Source organism: Vigna umbellata, chromosome 1 (genome assembly GCF_029865625.1).
Source record: "Vigna umbellata cultivar VRB3 chromosome 1, Vumbellata_1.0, whole genome shotgun sequence".
NCBI classification, from domain to species: Eukaryota; Viridiplantae; Streptophyta; class Magnoliopsida; order Fabales; family Fabaceae; genus Vigna; species Vigna umbellata.
The window spans coordinates 89,824,562-89,843,771 of NC_142165.1; the positions used below are offsets into that span (position 1 = coordinate 89,824,562).

The 19,210-nt window shown below is 32.6% G+C and overlaps 1 protein-coding gene across 3 annotated transcripts; it reads right to left on the reverse strand.

Moving 5' to 3' along the window:
- Positions 1-7,154: 7,154 nt before the first annotated feature.
- On the reverse strand, positions 7,155-10,234 carry LOC124842420 (pentatricopeptide repeat-containing protein At5g39350-like). 3 transcript variants are annotated; one of them, XR_015783725.1, is made up of 2 exons: positions 8,005-10,234; positions 7,155-7,576 (listed from the first exon to the last, which is right to left on the reverse strand). XR_015783725.1 is itself a non-coding variant. In XM_047318893.2 (1 exon), exon 1 carries the CDS (start codon positions 10,072-10,074, stop codon positions 8,215-8,217), a length of 1,860 nt encoding a protein of 619 aa, XP_047174849.1. In that variant the 5' UTR covers positions 10,075-10,234; the 3' UTR covers positions 7,718-8,214. The 3 variants fall into 3 exon arrangements, 1 of the variants encoding a protein (XP_047174849.1); XR_015783724.1 differs by having other exon boundaries at positions 7,156-7,548; XM_047318893.2 differs by lacking the exon at positions 7,155-7,576 and having other exon boundaries at positions 7,718-10,234.
- Between the last annotated feature and the right edge of the window lie 8,976 nt (positions 10,235-19,210).

Here is a 19,210-nt window from a genome sequence, read left to right on the forward strand (position 1 = left end):
GAGAGGAAAAGAAGAAGTGTTTGAGTTTTAAAAGAAATTTAAGAATAAGTTATTTAAGAAGTAAAACAAGAAAGAAATTGTTAAATGAAGTCTCATTTTTATTGGATTAGTGAACACTTTAAATTCACCTAAAACTCAAACTGAAAACAAGAAAATAAGAACTACACATGGTACACAATCTCATGTTTAGAAACTTCCTAAAAATCTAAAATTACTGCTAAATTCATTTGAAATAATCAAACAACTTTAAAAATAAAATAATTAAAATATTTTAGCATGAAAAAAGAAGTACAACTTCAACTCTCCTCTTTTGCTTTGATTTTTGTAAATCTCTAATGCGACCAAATGTAAAATGTGCAAGTCATCTACTTTTATATGAGCCTATTGAGAAGCATTAGAGCCATAAGAGACGGCAAATGCATCACTATATGCATCACTATGAAGGGCATATCCTTAACCTTATTGACCTTTTAGATGAAAAGGTTTGTTTTGTCTTCATGGCAAACTACAACCACATTGAGAAGGAGCAAAACCAATGTTACACCTGTTGCTACAAAACAAGAAAAACTATTTACATCAAACATATGGATTTGTAATTCTTAATGAGATATTGAAGTGTTAATCACTCTTGTGTCAAACTTTAGTATGGAAATTTTAAAGAATGTTATTTGCTCCTCATTCATTAGATCAAACACAGCTTTTTCCTTTCAGTTTTACTTTGAATACATCGTTATCATTTGCATCTTTGATCAAACACTAATTACTTTCAAAGATAGCTTTGAAACCTTTTTAAGTCAACTAGCCAACACTCAACAAATTTGGATTAATATTAGTTACAAATAACACATCTTTGATAAGTTTTGTACCTGAAATACAATCAATTTCTATTGTGCCTTTTCCTTTTACTACAATGTATTTTCCATTCCCAGTCTTCACTTTAGATACTAGAGAAGTACCAAATTCCTTAAAGAGGTCATGATCAAATGTCATGTGGTTAGTGTAATCACTATCAATTAGCCACTTATTGCTTGAATTGGAGATGACAAAGCAAGTGGCCACAAAAAGCTCATCCTATTCTTCATCAGTTATCTAAATAAATTTATTTTTTTGCACATCCTTTTTCATGAGTATATTTTGTTGATTAATGCTTTTGCAAATTCTTTTTATTTTGTTGATTAATGCTTTTGCAAATTCTTTGATAATGTCCCATCTTCAAGCATTTTTTTCATTGTTGGTTTGGCTTCCTCCAACACTTTGAAGAGGGGTGAATTTTTCTTCCACGATGTTTACATAAAGAGAAATAATAAAATTTTGTTTCATTTCTCCTATAACTTGAGTTAGTCATCACAACTAGTCCACCTTTAATAGACCCTTTAGACTTCATAAGGAGGGATGACAACGGATCAAGTTGGTTACGAATAGTTTTAATCGCTATCTGACACACAACAAAAAATATCGTTACCCACACTAGTACGAAATGTGGCTTCAAAGTCTATCGTTCAACATTAGACCGCCAAGCACGCAACATAAAAATGAACAGTGGTAATGTTATATATAAATTCACAAATTAGACATCGGTTGTTAATATATTCGACGTTTAAAGGCTTTTAGACATCGGTCAATCAAAGAACAACCGCCTAACTATGCTGAGTCATTAAAAACCTGAACCAAAAAGACGTTTATTGGTGTTCCAATTAACTATGTTGTACCAATTAGACGTCGGTGGATCAAAGGTTCAACATCTATTGGTGTTCTAATTAATTAAAAATTTAGCATGAAAGAAGCTTAAGAGACCCATTAGACGTTGACCTTATAGGGCATCCGACGTCTAATGGGTATATGACATTGGTCTCAGGAAGATCCCACGTCATATGGCCTTTTATCTAAAAGAGACAACGCTAGAAAGAGCATTTCCCTTACTATTTTTGTGCAGTCCTTCTTCAGTGCGTTTCGAACGTCTCTAGCGAAACTTTTGGTGACCACTAAATGTAATGTTTCTTCTACTTAACACAAATCTGCATTGATTGAATACTTTATGTATAATTTTCTTTCATTTTGACAGATTGGTTTCGTGCATAAACACCATTTATAGAACCATCGAGTTCTCTTTTCTCCTTCACTAGCGATGACTCTCTACGTTGGTCGCGAACCCACCCTCACAGTTAGTTTTGTTTCTTGCTTTTTTTTATGTATATTGTACTTTGTTTATAAATTGGTTGTTGCACTTTCATTTTGGATATATATACCACGGGGTTTGCAAAATTTCAAGATTAGTTTGGGTTTTGTGTTATATATTGCACTTTATCTCTTATGCTTTGTATGTGGCATTGGTTGTGTTTTTGTCTTTATCATTTAATGTTTTTTTTGGCATTTTATTTTTTTATTAAAATTTTAAAATATTTGTTGTATGAAATGATAATTAAACATTGAGTGAAACTTAGCTCACGTTCAAAATTTTACATAAACGATTAAACTCTTAATCGTTTGTATTAAATATTGAATTGCCCAATCAGACAGCTTGGAAAAATTATTTTTCATAGTTTGCTATAACATGTACGTTGGAGTTTATGAATAAATTTGATAAAATTTCGGTTGAGATCGTTTTGCATTATTCTCTAAATGCATATTTGATTGTAGTCATAAGTGATCACTTTCATTTCGAGTATTTTGGAAACCAATGTAAAATGTTGTTGAATTTTCATCAAATTTATCATGTTGGACTTCTTTGTATATGTGTTAGCAATTATGAAAAATACTTTTTCCCTGATGGGAAGGGGCTTAACCTTGTGAGAGTTAAAAATTTGAGATTAATGGAGTTTGTTACAAACATAATATTAATCGAAGTTGGATGAATGAACGTCACATAAGTGAAAAGTATGAAAAGAGAGTTTCTCAGTTCTTGCAATATGTTCAAGAATATGCAAAATTTGTGAACGAGACATATTTTTTGTCATTGTGTTCGTTGTCTTAATCAAATACGCCAGGACTTGGACAACATACATAATCATCTTTTCATCAATGCTAAAATGAGGAGTTATACAGTTTGAACTTGACATGAAGAAGTACTACACAAGCCTATAACATCACAAAGAATAAATTATGTGGATGAATGATCATTTAAAAAACACGATAGATAGTGTTGGTAAAGAAAATTTTGAAAGAGTTCGTTTTTATGATTCTTTTAATAATGAATCAAAGGAAGAGTTGGATCCAGAGATCTCCCAATGAATTGATTGCTAAGCGACCTAGCAACTTGTCAAGTGAGTGTACCTTTTAGAGGTAGTCGTTGGATGAGAGTGAGTGGTTGCTAGACGAGCATTTAATTTTTAGAAAACTTTGAATGTTCTCTCTAGGCAGAGAATAAGGGATTTGAGAAGAAGAGACGAGTTTCTTTTAAAGAGAAAAAATGTAACAAAAACGAGACATTCTATTTTTGTGTATGTGGCGATTATTAATTAATGAAGAAATACTTTGTTGTGTTGCTATACGCATGTAATTTTTAGAAAACTTTAAATGCTCTCGCTAGGCAGAGAATAAGGGATTTGAGAACAAGAGACCAGTTTCTTTTGAAGAGAAAAAATGTAACAAAAACGAGACATTGTATGTTTGTGTATGTGACAATTATTAATTAATAAAGAAATACTTTGTTGTGTGGTTTATGATGTATATTGAATATATATTTTTTGACGATTTATTCATATTCTATTAGATATTGTGATTCATATATATATATATATATATATATATATATATATATATATATATATATAAAGTACATGAGTTATATGATTTTGTTATATTTTATTTTAAAAAAATTGATTTCATTGGAGGAATTTAAAAATCATATATATTTATATTATATGCCTAGATATTATTAAATTACATGTTTACCAGTAATGTGATACTAAATAGAGCGGTTACAATTGTAACATCCCAAAATATATAGTAAAACTATATAAAATAGTAGTCATCATTATAATATTATAGAACAGTTAGAGACTTGCAGATAACGAAATAATCTTACAATCATCCAAAATGGCTGTAAAATTTGAAACTTTATATATAATAGAGTATCTCAAAGCTATACAAAACAACTCAGAAATCCTAACTAAACTAGACAGCAACGTCATCACCCTCCAAGGTCTGCTCTAGGGGCACCTCGTCTACCTCTGCTCACATCCAAATGGATGATCATTGCAAAAGAAAACACCACATGAACAACATACAAACACAAGCAGAAGGGTGAGCTAGATATACAAATATCATACAATAATAATAGCATAAAACATGGAAAGTTCACTCAAAACAAAGTATACTAGATCACACATCCTAATATATTATATTCTAGACTTGACTCGTCCAGACTTAGAATGATTACCGAGCTATGGCGGGTCATGCACTCGTGGTGGCCTCTACTGCTTTGCAAAGCCGTTGCCAATGGGTTTCACCCTACCACACTCACGAGGTTAGTCTGTTCCGGGCCTTGAGGCATACTAGAAGCCCCCAAGACTAAGACCTCCTGCTAGTCCTCACGACATGGTTCAATCCTCTCTACTTGAGAATGAAAGACCATTGGAGTTTCAGGATAACCCTTAAGACTGAGCTCCTACATTCATTCTAAACAACTTGGAATCTCACTAAGAGATTCTAAAATGAAACTTACATTCACCCCTTTTAAATCACATACTTTTATTTGTAATTAAACTCATAATGATTCTCAATTATATACAAACATCCACCTTCAAACATAATTCACAATACATACCACAAGTAATTTAATCAAACTCAATACAAAGTAATTAAAGAGAAACTATTTCAAACCTTCCGCTCTGCGCACCCAATTCGCAAGGCGAAACCAGGAGTCTCTCGCATAGCGACTTGTCTCGCTATGCGAATTAACTTGCAGAGGTACCAGACCTCAACCTCTCGCATAGCGCCTTAGGTCGCTATGCGAAAGTCCAAACAGAGACCAACCTTCCCAACCCACTCGCTATGCGACCCTTTTCGCTCTTCGAATAAAATTAAAAGTAACTCCATACCCCAACCAGGCGCATAGCGCCCTGATTCGCCATGCGAATCACTAGGCAGATAGCAACTCACCCCAACCATTCGCACAACGCCCAAACTCGCTATGCGAATGTTCAGACAGAGAGCAACGTCTCAAGTCATTCACACAGCGCATCAATTCGCTGTGCGAATGCCCTTGGAAAAGAGCAACTCGCCATAGCGACTCACTATGCGAAACTATTCGCACAACGAGTCTGCATAATCTGCATAACGAAATTCTGCAGATTTATGCAACTCAACCACAAAATGTCAATTCTAACTATTTTTCCCAACTTCTAACACTCCTAGATTGTATTATATACCTAATTAGACTTGTCTAAGTGATTATAAACATGCCTACGACCAATCTAAAGTGATTAAGAACCAATTCCTCAACTTAAAGACCCGAATTTAATTCTACCACTTTGCACATGTTTTTGACCATTTAAATGACTCACACAAGTCACAAATGACTTACCTACTCTGCCTCAACAGACCAAATGAGCCATTGACCTCTAATTCTCAAATTCACTACCTCACTTCCTCTAAAATGACCTAAAACACTACCAATTCACTTAACTTTCAACATAATAGCTACTATAATAGAATACATTCATCTAGCATACTCAATTATAGTTGCACATCACATCTAATCAATTCACAAACAACATTTCACAGTTTCATCATTAGACATTCAAAGAATACAATAATTAACCTACATAAGAACTATATTTCAGCTCAAACAGCAACAAAAATGCATAATTTAGTACACACACCTATCAAACTACTAATTCAAACAGAAATCTAACTCCCCTTACCTTAGAGATTCACAACCCAGCTCACAGGATCACCTCGACAGTACCTTGCATTGCAAGGAAACTCAACAGAACCCTACAAATCACCAATTGGTGATCAAGAACAACTCTTAGAGCTAGAATTGGACAGAGAATGGAAGAGAGAACACACAAGACACATGCAACCAGCAGAGATTGCATGGTCTAGGTTCAAAAACAACGAAGAAAAAGGGAAGAACAACTTACCAACTAGAATCGAGAAATCAATCGGTCAGTTGTATAACCCTCTACGCCGTGGACGTCTGGGCACCTCCTGATCATCAATCCGACAACTCAATAAGAAGGAAAGCTAGAGAGAAGGTAGAGAACAAGTAGAGAACGGAGGTTTTAGATAAATGAAGTGATTTAGATAATGAACCAAGCTTTAGTAAGTTATATCTATATTATATGATTATTTTAAAAATAAGACGCTCGTCTCATTATTTTAATCCACTTATCTACTTTATTACTCTATTTTCTAAGTTCTTACAAAAATAACTTTATCTCGTAATCATATAAATTAATATCAATATCATCGTTCCTTCCACGTGTATATTATCATTTTATCAGCTGGAACACGGTTAATGAAGAAATTTAGAGATTGAATTGTTGCATATTATCCGAGTGAGAGAATTAATGTCACTATATCTTATATTCGTATTAAGAGCAATTTTTTCTTACTTTTATATCTTATATTCGTATTAAGTATTAAGTGGAATTAAAATATTATTGATATCCACAAACTTAAAATTATAGTTCCTTTTCTAATTCTAAATTGTTATTCATGTTTTCTTTCTGTAGTAGATCTTTAACAAATATTTTAGTGATGTCAAAATTTATATATATATATATATATATATATATATATATATATATATATATATATTTAAAGGTATTAAATATATACAAATATATTAAAATTTTAAAACAAGTTTAAATTATATATTAATTTATATAAATATAAAAAAAATTGGATTCATGACAACTGTAGAATCAGAAATTAAAAGAGAACAAGGATAGATTTTTTTTCCAGTGATTTCTTTCACCTGTTCATTTCAGCATTTCTTTAGTCTATACTTTTTTAAATCGATAGGTAATAACTAGAACACTTTATACTTTACCTTGATAAATTTCATTATATCATTGAATAATATATTAAGTATAAGATAAAATATTTAGTTAATTTTGTATTTATTTAAAAATATCAAATAAATGTCTATATTTTAATTGATCTTAATTGAATACTTATTTTTAAAAATTTATAACAATTAGACTGAAATCATTTAAGTGTGTAAAAATTGTTAATGATAGACTGAATGGACATGCATATGGTTGCATATTGTTAAACCTGGCCAACCAGGTTGTTGGTGATACGGGGTCTTTGTGGTTTCAAAAAGCAAAAATAGGGTTGGAAGCGTGTTCTCCTCCACTGCTGCAATATTTTTCCCCAGCATCGCCGTGGGTTAAACCCTGCTGCCCTCTGCCACCACCCTCTCCTTCACCTAATAATGCTTTGTTTCCACCACCGTTGGCTGCGGAGGTGCCACATACTTTTACCATGCCGGAAACACCGGTGATGCTGGATGACCCACCGTCTTTTATAATGCTCACCTCACCGGCTGAGTCCCTGCCACCGCCGAAGCTGTCGGAGGATCCGCCGGATGTTTCACTGCAACCGCCGAACAACAAGCTTATCACTGCCTTTTAAAAAAGAAATGAGACGCCGTTTCATACATATTTCTAAAAGCCGTTTTATAAAACATAAAGGAAATGATATGATTGTTACACATTTTCAATTGAAATTAATCAAAATTGAGAAATTATTTGAGATTTTAGAATAAATACAAGTAACAAGCAAGTATTTTAACTTAGTATAAACAATAACATGAATGTTCCCAGACAAAATCTGTACATGCGTAAAATCAAGTTTAAGACCTTATAAAATTTAAAGAAGCCTAACCTAACAGTAGAAGTGTTCACAAACTAATTTAGTAAAACATTAACTGCAAAGTACTCAAAGTTATACAGGTTTCATCAGATACGATCAAAAGGCAATTTAAGCCAGATTTGGGTACCATCTAATTGACTCAACCCCTTTCAGCCTTTGTAAGTTTTAATAGCTTACACGATGTTCTGGACCTTGCATTTGTCTACGTATCAGTCTTTTGGAAGTACTACAATTTGTTTTCATTGTCGTGAAGGCTAAATCTGTTAACACCGAACAACACTGCCCCGTTTCATCTCAAGGCAACTCATCGCATAGTCGCACACCTCTAACTCTTGGTGCCAATTTGACAATGCATATTGACTTGATCAAGTTGTGTTCCCCTCTAGGCTAACTTCCAATACCAACCAAACTATGTCCTGAAGGCTTAGGCAATGCATGGCCTTTCATCCTCCTCCTTACTATTGCAGCATCATCCCATCTTCCAGCTCTTGAGTATATATTTGACAGCGTCACATAATGACCAGCTTCTCGAGGTTCTAAACTGATCAATTTTTCTGCGGCTACTTTTCCAACGCTAACATTTTGGTGTTCTTGGCAGGCAGCAAGTAAAGCTCCCCAAACATGTTTATCTGGCTCCTGGGGCATTTGGTTTATGAAGTCAAAAGCCTCTTCAAGCCTACCAGCACGGGAAAGCATGTCAACGACACAAGAAAAGTGTTCCCTCACTGGTGTCAAACCCAAGTCTTTTGACATTCTGTAGAAAAGTTTGATCCCCTCATCCACAAGTCCTGAATGACTACAAGCCGAAAGTACACACGAAAAAGTCACCAAATCAGGTCTAACACCTGAATCACTCATCTCCTGCAAAAGCTTCAGAGCAGTTTGGCCAAGCCCGTGTGTTCCGAACCCTCCAATAATCGTGTTCCATGAAACCAAGTCCTTGGCCACCATGGCGGAAAACACAACAAATGCATATGCAATGCATCCACGGACCGAGTACATATGAACAAGCGCATTATTAACCGGAATCACAGAACTGAGACAGCATTTCCGAACATAAGCATGCATCTCTTTTCCACATCTCAAATCACAGACAGGCAATATAGTAGATACAGTTGTGCCATCAATCCTCACTCCCCTTTCCTGCATTTCTCTGAAACATTCAAGTGCCAGATCTCCCAATCCTACATCAACCAAACAAAAAATCATCGCATTCCATGTAACAACATCACTCTTATCCATCCTCCGAAACACAATATCAGCACGATCAAGTCTCCCGCAGCCGGCATACAATGTCAACAATGCAGCACCAGCAGACCTATAAAACACATCCCCATACATGATTTTAAGGCCATAGCCATGAATCTCCATCCCACTAGCCAAAGCTCCCAAAGACCTGCACGACACAAGCACCCCAGAAAGAGCATCCACATCGGGTGAAACCATGCCCACATTCATCATCTCCCTAAAAATCCCCAAAGAAACATCATGCCTCCCAGCACTAGCATAACCCGATAACAAAATCGTCCACGAAATCACATTAGGAACCTCAATCTCTCCAAAAGCCCTCCAAGCCTCGCAGCACTTTCCCATCCTACAATAAGCATCCATCAGCGTGTTCCACGTGACAGCATCCGGTGCACACTCAAACCCATCCCGTTTCATAACCCGGAACACCTCCACAGCCCTCTGAGGAAACCCATTACACACGTAAGCCGACATCATGGAATTCCACGAAAAAACATCTCTTTCAGGCATTTCATCGAAAACCTGTGTTGCACTCCAAACATCACCACATTTGGAGTACATATCCAACACGGAGTTGCGAACTTGCAAGTTGGACTCCGCCCCAAACACAATGACATCTTTGTACACCACAGTGCCGGTTCCCAAGTGCGATAACTGGGCACACGCTTTCAACACCTTGGGGAAGACGTAGCCATCGGGTATGACACCGTTTTGCCTCAGTTTGGCGTAGATTTGGATGCAGTGGTGTGGATGCCCGTGCTTGGAATAGAAGGAAAGGATGGAAGTGAAGGCGAAGACGTTGGGGTGGGAGAGTTGGTGGAGAAGGGCGAGTGCGGAGCGAAGGTCGTTGCAATCGGCGTAGATTTGGATTAACTTGGTTACGAAGAAAGGGTTGCGGTGTGAAGCTGTTTGGAGAATGCAGTTGTGAAGTTGTTTTGCTTGATTCAGAGTTTTGCAGGCTCTGATCACAGAGTTGAAAGAGTGCGTCAGATTATGCATAAATGAATGAACAATGAATCAATGAATCAATGAATGGGTTCTTTTCTCCTATTTCTAAACAGTTTTTTTTTTTCTTATATTAGTCATGTGCTGAGAGTTTTTGTAATCTGCACTATTTTTTCTCAGAAAAAGATTCTCATGATTGTAAAACCTTAGTTATTCTCATGGCGTCGATGTTGAGATAATTATCATGGGGATGTTACTTCCTCCACCACCACCCCTTCTCCCTCCACCTCCCCACAAATTTTGTAATGACAAAATTGTCCTTTTAATTTTTAACCTTTTTACTTTTAATTTTATTTATTTACCAAACCTTACATCTCTCACTGTTACTCTCTCGCGTATAGCCCCACTCCTCCGCTTTCTCTTACTCTTTCTTGTGAGATTCGTTGTTTCTTCTTCCCACCTCCATCACACTCTTTTCTTTTTTTCGATGAGATTTCTCACCCCAACTCTCCCTTTACTCTCCGTTCGTGGTGGTGTGATAGTGTAGCTGTTCGTGCTCTTCGTGCCATGGCTCATACAATAATCATTTCAAATTTATTTTTAATTTCGTTCAGTGAATCATTAAAGTTATTAAAACATTCAGTAGTAACAGAAACCAAACACAAATTAGTTATCAGTTCATAAGGTAATTTTTAAACTGCCGAACAAAAAGAGTTTTTAACAAGTAATAACAAATAATCTTCCTCTAAGTTCTAATTGTAACATCAACAATCCATCTACACAAATAATTTTCATTAACAAATACAATGGTATAGCCAAGCAAGTTCTTCCTACAAAGAAACAATAACTTAAAGTCAACCAGAGACCCTATCCAAAACACACAGAACCCTACAATTAACAAGAAACCAAGTAAATCACTAAAAGAGGAAGAAGCACAGACCAAGCCAGACTTGACTTTCTCCAAGAATTCACTGTTCTTGAAAGCCTCGAAAGAAGAACCGTGCTTCTCAAACTCCTTGAGCCTGATCTTCAATGCACAAATCAGCTCCCAGTCCTTCGATTCACCCTCGCCTTCGTTTTTCCACTACTCCCAGAAACTCAACCTCCTTCCCCTCTTCTCGAAATCCATAATCCCATCTTCATCTGCCAACACAATAGCCTTCTTTATCACGGAAAGGTCGATTCGAATCCGCGACCTTGAGCTCCATTTCTCCAGAACCCTCTTGCTGAAATCGGGTGAGGAGTAGGCGCGTCGAATCTCTGACAGCTTCGGGCGTAGACTATTGACAAACTCGATCTCCCTTGGCGGTGGAGAGCGCATGGCCGGAACCGAGAACGGCGGCGTTGCGAAATTGAAGAAGTTCTCAAGCTCGTGGTCAAATGACGTCGCTAGGTCTTTGAACAAGTTCGCTCGGTCACACATGAGTTGGATATCAGCGTCCGCTGAGTCTCGAACCTCCACGGATATGGCATATCCGTGAACGGATGTGGTACATTCGTTTAATGACATATAACGACAGATCTCACAAGAAAGAGTAAGAGAAAGTTGGGAGGTGGGGCTGTGCGTGAGAGAGTAACAATGAGGGATGTAGGGTTTGATAAATAAATAAGATTAAAAGTAAAAAGGTTACAAATTAAAAAAACAATTTTGTTATTACAAAATTTGTGGGGAGGTGGAGGGAGAAGGAGTGGTGGTGGAGGGAGTAACACCCTTATCATGGTCGTTATAAAATAGAGAAGAATGTCCACTGGGCTTCTTTCAAACTGAGGCCCAGACCAGAAAAAAAGTGGGATGTTGCTCCCTCCACCACCACCCTATATTTCCTCCACCTCCCCACATTATTTTAAATATAATTATATCTTTAAGTTAAAAAGATTTTTACTTTTACCCTATTTTAAATAATTTGAAACCCTAATTTTATTTTCCCAACACCCATCCACGGAACTCTCTTCTCCTTTCCCCATTTTCATTTCACCTCCCCACCTCCCACACTTCCATTCCTTTTTCTTCCCAATTTTTTTTTGGTTTGAAAGCTTCCATTGTCGCACCGTGGTGTGAAGGAGCGTCGCCGCCGTGGTGTGGAGGAACATCGACGAGCGTTAAGAGCAGCGTGAGGAAGTATACATCAACCCTAATAAAACAAACTCTAAAATAAAAAAAAAGTAACCTTTAAACGGAGGTGACATCTTCAATGGAGGTGACATCTTCAACAGAGGTGACATCTTCAACGGAGGTGACATCTTCAACGGAGGTGACATCTTCAACGGAGGTGACATCTTCAACGGAGGTGACATCATGTCACCTGGTTACGTTTTTTATTTTAGGGTATTATTTCAAGGTTTATTCGAATACGAGGAAGCACGACACGCACTGCACCACTCCACGCACTGCACCACGAGAGGGATACTGCACCACGAGAGGGAGACTTGTAGTATCTCACAACGAAAGAAAGAGAGGAAGAAATATAATGTTAAAATGAAAGAAAAATATTTTACTCATGTACGGGACTAGAATAGGTTATTAGTGAAATAGGTTATGAATGGGTAAAATTAAAAAATAATAACCCTAAAAATAAAATTTTACTGAGGGACAAAATAGTAAATGAGAGGTAGAGGGAACAACACCCAAAAAAGTGAAGGGATTTTATTATTCAAGCCACTTTTTATTTATACCTTCAAGTGGTTTTCCATTTTACAATATATATATATATATATATATATATATATATATATATATATATATATATATATATATATATATATATATATATATAAAGTATGTATTTGTTGTGTACTTCGAAAAGTTTGTGTGATATGAAAAGATCTATCGTTCTATAAAGCAAAAACATGCTTCTACTTTTACAAGCTTGTTTTTCAAAGGCTTGGTTAACTTAGCAAAAGTCAGTGTGAGAATGAAAAGCCCAAGAGAAAGAAACGATGATATAAGTCCATAGAAAACCATCATAATGTGATAGGAAAACACGAGGAAGCAACGATCATGTGGGCCAGAAAACGAAAATGTGAATTATATATATATATATATATATATATATATATATATATATTACTTTTATAAAAAATAATATAAGATAATAAAAAAGATTAGATATAATAAAATATTTATTCTTTATTCTAGTACTATATTTATTAAAAAATTATTTATCAATCTATCAAACCATTTACAAATTTTAATCAATTTTTCCTTTATTTTTTATTATCTTTCTCTTAATCTAATAATTTAATTTTCATTTTTGTCTTTGTTGATCAAATTTCTTCCTTAAAACAAGCAAATGTTAGAATAATGTCAACTTATAAAATAAATTCATAACAATAATATATGAGACCTTTTTAGCATATCAATAATCTCTATTATTTTGATGAGATTGACTTTAAATAACTTCTTGTTAAATCTAAATATTCATGACACATCTTCTCAAAATCTTTTCAACCTATATTTTTTAGAAAGTAAAAAAATGTCATAATAAATTTGGGGGCTTCACTTTGTACTTGCAAGCCTTCTCTGCTTACACCTTTAAATTTTTCATTAATGACAAAAGTACCATTTTGACAAGGGTAATCTTTTTTTTCTCTTCTATAATCGAACTCATCCACCTACAACCACCCACTTTTGCTCTTCTTGCAAACCCTAGCATTGCACTTTCCTTTGCTCTCTTCCACTTTTTATCGTCCCTACACAAATTTGTTCTAGGATTTCGTCTCTCGTTCCCTACACAATCTTTGTTCAACTACACCAACCAACCTTTGTTCTTCATCCCTATACATCAGACCCAGAGATACATATTTCTTTTCTTTTTCATGTTGGTTTATATTTCATTTAAAATTATTAAAATAGTGTATATGCACATAAAAACGGTGGATCGTGTGGATTAGGGAAACACAGTTTCCATATTTTGAAATCTAGTTATAATTTTTATCCAATTTCAAAATCTAATTAAAAGTCTATCAAATTTAGATTGTGAGCTAGATTTAACACTAGATTTTAAAATTCGGTGAAGACCTTAACCATATTTTGAAATTTAGTTAAGGACTTAATAAGATTTTGAAATTTGGTTAAGGCCTCAATTAGAAATTGGTTTCTCATTCAATTTAAGAGGACACTCATATTTTTTATGTCATACATATTCGTTGAATATTAAATTTGTATTTTCTATATTTTCAATCCACTTTCACATCCTAACAATACAAATTTCTTTCTCCCATGTTGACTAATAACTTTATTAGATTTTATAATTAGGACAATAAACTCAAGATCAAAAACAATCATTTAAACCCACTTAATTAAGTCATCACATGTGTAAACATTCTTATTGGTTGTAAAATTATTTATATAATCTCTCTCACATATTTCATTCATAAAAGAAGATGAATCTGACATGAAACTCAAATTTACTTATGAATCTCTCAAATTGAAAGGTTAATCCTCCATTTTACATTATAACAACCTATAACACAAAATCATCACCATTGAATACCTCACTTCTTCGATCATAATACTAACAATAATACCTAGAAATTATTAAAAAAGAAACAAGTAAAACAAATTAAAAATATTAAAATAAGAAAGTTAAAAAAATTACAAAATTTTTCTTTTGAGGATGTAATTAGATTTCAAAATTCACATAAAGACTTTACCGGATTTTGAAATCTAGCTTAGGATATCATCGAGATTTCAACATTTAGCTATTTCTTTAACCTATTTTCAAAATTTAGTGACTTCCTTAAATGAATTTTGAAATCATGTGACTTCTTTAACCGAATTTCGAAATTTGGTAACTTCCATACCTGAATGCCAAAATCTGGTGATAACCTAAATCAAATTTTTGAAATTCAGTAAGTACCTTAACGAGATTTCAAATTTCGATGACTTCCTAAACTGTATTTCAAAATCCAGTAACTTTCTAAAATGAATTTTGAAATACGGTTACTTCATCAATTAAATTTTGACATTTAACGAGTTATGAAATTCAATGAGTTTTTTTAACTAGATTTTAAAATTCGGCGATTTCTTAATTCAAATTTCGAAATCTAGTAACTTTCTAAACTGGATTTCAAAATCCAATGAGTTTCTTAAACGATATCGAAATCTAATACATAATAAAAATAAATATATCAAACAAAAGAAATATAAAATTTCAAACCCTTTATACTTGGATGAAATGAAGTGAAGAAGAATGTGAAGGTGAACCAACCAATGCAAGAGGTTTTAGTTTTTTGATGAAAGCTCACCACCAAAGCACACAACAAGTAGCACTACCACACATACAAGAGAGAAAAGAAGAAGAAACATGAAAAGTGAAGACTTGGAGTGCATGACAGTTTATATACAACTCACGTTAAATGTGATGTGGTAAGCAATAATTAATGCTTAACTAATTTGATTTTATATACATTTTTAATGAAGGACACATATGTCAACTTGAAAATCCAAAGAAAAGGTTTGGAGGTGCAGGCAGAAGCATCCTAAATTTGGATGTCAAATCTCTATAATAATAAATGGGCTAATTACTTTTATATCAAACTGGCTCTTTAATATTCGTTTGTTCTTTGTAAACAAGACGGTTATAGTAAAGGTAGAAGAGGCAAAAATTGGGACAACAAGAGAAGACAAGTGGGTCATGATCTAATGCATCAAGATGGGAGAAAAAGTTCAAAACCAAAAATAGCAAACACAAGGTTGAATAGCCAGAGCAACAATATTAGAAGTTGAGTCCCCTTTTTCTAATTCTTATCTTTGGAGTCTTTGATGTTTCTTAGTGTTTTCTTCTTATATGCATTTTGTCTCTATAATTTTTGATACTTGTTAGTACTCATCACTTCTATTGTTAGAAACTCTTGCGAAATAAAACATATTATAGGACATGATGGTTATTTTTATTTCTGATCTTCATGCTTGAATCCATTCTCATTACAAATTGGTTAGATGAGAATACTCCCTATAGGAACTCTCGTCCAATATCAAATGATTGTTGAGGCTATGAAATAGTGAGATAAAGAGAATGTCATTAGATGTGAGAGTTGACCATTAATGGATTACGGAAACAAAACGTTGGTGTAGGTAGCACATTTAGATTTGTCAATTTGATCCTGACTCAAAGACTAGAGTCGAGTGAGAAAAAAAATACAAAACTAAAGTGTCTTCTATTAAAAATACTCATGGACTAAAATATCTACAAAAGCGCTATGAGTCAGGCCAGCCCATATGCTTTTTTTTTTAAAATAAAATATTCATTTTGAATATAAGAAAAAATACAATCAATTTTTAATCTGGCACAAATCAATGTATTTTTAATTTGTCAAATAATTATATGCAAACATTTTAATCAGACTAACATAGATTTTGTAAGAGGTTTTAATAAATTTGGTTACTTGTTTATATAAAAAAATTACACAATAATATAAGACGTTGAAATATTTGATATACTAAACATATTTCATTTTCCTTAACTAGTTAAACATTTTTTAAATTATATAAGATAGTTATTTAATTTTGTTGTGAAAAAATTCATCATAAAAACTAAATAATATATTTCAATTTAAAAATTTTAAAATAATGAATTTATAAATTAGTAAGTTTATGATTTTTTTTATTATATGTTGTTTATTTTTTAAGGTATGACTTAAATTTATACTTAAATTTGACCAATTATTTATTTCTTTTTAATAGTGTATATATATATATATATATATATATATATATATATATATATATATTTTCTAATATACTTGTTTTATCTTATATTATCAATAATTATATTTTAAATATATTATTACATTATTTTAAAAATTAGTTTTATATTTAAAAGCTCTTATTTGTGATTATTACTGTATTAAAAACCCATGGATTTTTGGGACTAAGCCTTTACAAAAATTTCTAATTGAATGAATAAAAAGATATGACCTATTTTAAGAAGAGGCCTGAATCAACTCAAATCATAGACTTGAATGACATCTCTACCACCACTTTCCAACCATTTCAGCTAAGGAGTATAAAGTTGGATTTTCCTCTATTTAACTGTTCAAATGTCCTTCAATGGATATTTAAAAAGCGGAGTAATTCTTCAATTATTACAATACACCAGATGAACATGCTTAACCATTGCAGCCATTCATCTGGACAAAAGAAGTAGTTGTTCTTTGGTATCAAATGCTAACTAGCACCAATCCTTTTCATTCATGGGTTGATTTTACAAGGGCCCTTGAAATGGAATTTGGACCTTTCCTTACGAGTGTCCTCTAACACAACTATTTAAATTCACACAAGCCATTGCTGTACATGATATTATAACTTCTATAGTTTACAACTCTTGCTAACAGTGTCTGAGCAATCACTGCAGAAGCAATGTTCGACTGTTATGCTATATATTAAGAGATTTTTTGGACTTGGAACAATGAAAAATTTACAGATACTACAAATGGAATGCAAGTTCATATCTTACAAGATAGTGGCGGTTATGACAATTTCTTACAGCTGAGACTAACACATTGTTTAAAATTACTTGACGAATCAATTTCCAACTTGCAAGTTTTGGTTGACAATGTAATTCATTGGTGGCTGAAGGATTCAAGGACCGTCCTTGAAATTACCTATATATACCTATTACCTGTTGTTAGGGCAGATTTGATTCTATCATTGATTGATTTTTATTTTCATGAAAAATGTGTTTTTGTGAGTTTCCAATTTGCATGATTTTTCATTGAGTATTCAATTTTTTGTTTGTTTCATTAATTACCCAATTTTCAAGATAAATTTGAAAAAAAAAAAGTTCATATCCCAAGATTTTATATGGAGATGTTAGTAATGGCGAATGATTGAGTGACTAAACACCATTTAATGGATTTATATTGATTTTTTTTAATTGGAAAAAAAGAAAAGATATTTTATTTTGGATGTAAACAAAATATTGATTTATCTTCCTATCCATGATTAATTCTATGGATATTAATGATTTCAAAAATAAAATTCAAATATTAAACCAATCATTGCAAAGACAAGAATAATAAAAGATAAACTAGGTTACATAGACCAAAAAAAAAAGATGTTAGAAATGAGATAAACTAAAATTCAAGGACTTTAATGCAATAGTCAGAATATTTTGTATCTTCTTCCCATCCACCTTCATAGCTTATCAAAGTAAATGATGACCAGAGATAATGATCACACGGAAGAAGATGGTAAATGATATTTTACTCTTTAACTTCCTTTTAACTTTGTTTTTTATTTTTGGTGACAAACTTACATTTAAATTTACATGGAATTAAAACTTTGATCTAATGTTGACAAATAATGATTTAATACTCAAAAAAGATTTTAAAAGTTTGAAATAGTTTATAATAAAATTTTATTTTGGTTGATGGTTAGATGAGTGACTCTTTACCCCTTTATTCTCTCATGATGTATTGTTTGGACATAAATTTTTTAAATGTATATGATGCTATTTGATAGTTGTTATATATAAAGAGTAAATATATATGTTAAAACTATTTTATTTCACCTATTAATTAATATACAAATATTAGTTATACTTGAGCATTAAATTATTAAATAAGCATTTATTTTGTATAATTTATTTAAACTCTAGTTTAAAAATAGAACAAGTATTGCCTTCTAAATGAAACTTTACAAATTTTATATTTAAGACTATATTATCAAAATTTTACATGTATTTATTAGGTAAATATCTGACTTTACGAGAAAAAGCACTAGCATAAAGTATTTGTGATTAAATAGTTTATGATTATGTACACTCTAATTATTAATATTAGTGAAAATATAAGTGTGTGTATATATTTACTTTTTTTAAAATAATAAAAAGTAAGGAAATTACAATTATAAAAATAAATATATATAATTTTATAATTTTATAATTTAATTGTAGATAGTTTTTAATTAAATTATAGATAATTTTTATTCATTTTGTAGATATTTTTTTATTTATTTAATTATAGAAAAAAATTACATTTAAAAAAAAAGGTTAAATTAAAAATAGTTAAATTTTAGAAAATATAACTTCATGGGTAAAATTAAAAAAGAAATGTGAAAAAGGATACATAACAATTAATAGATATTAATATTTGAACTATGTAATATTATTTTTATGAAGCTAATAGAATAATTTAGATATGTACAAATTTATTTAAAGTATCTTTATGTTATTTTATATTTTTATCC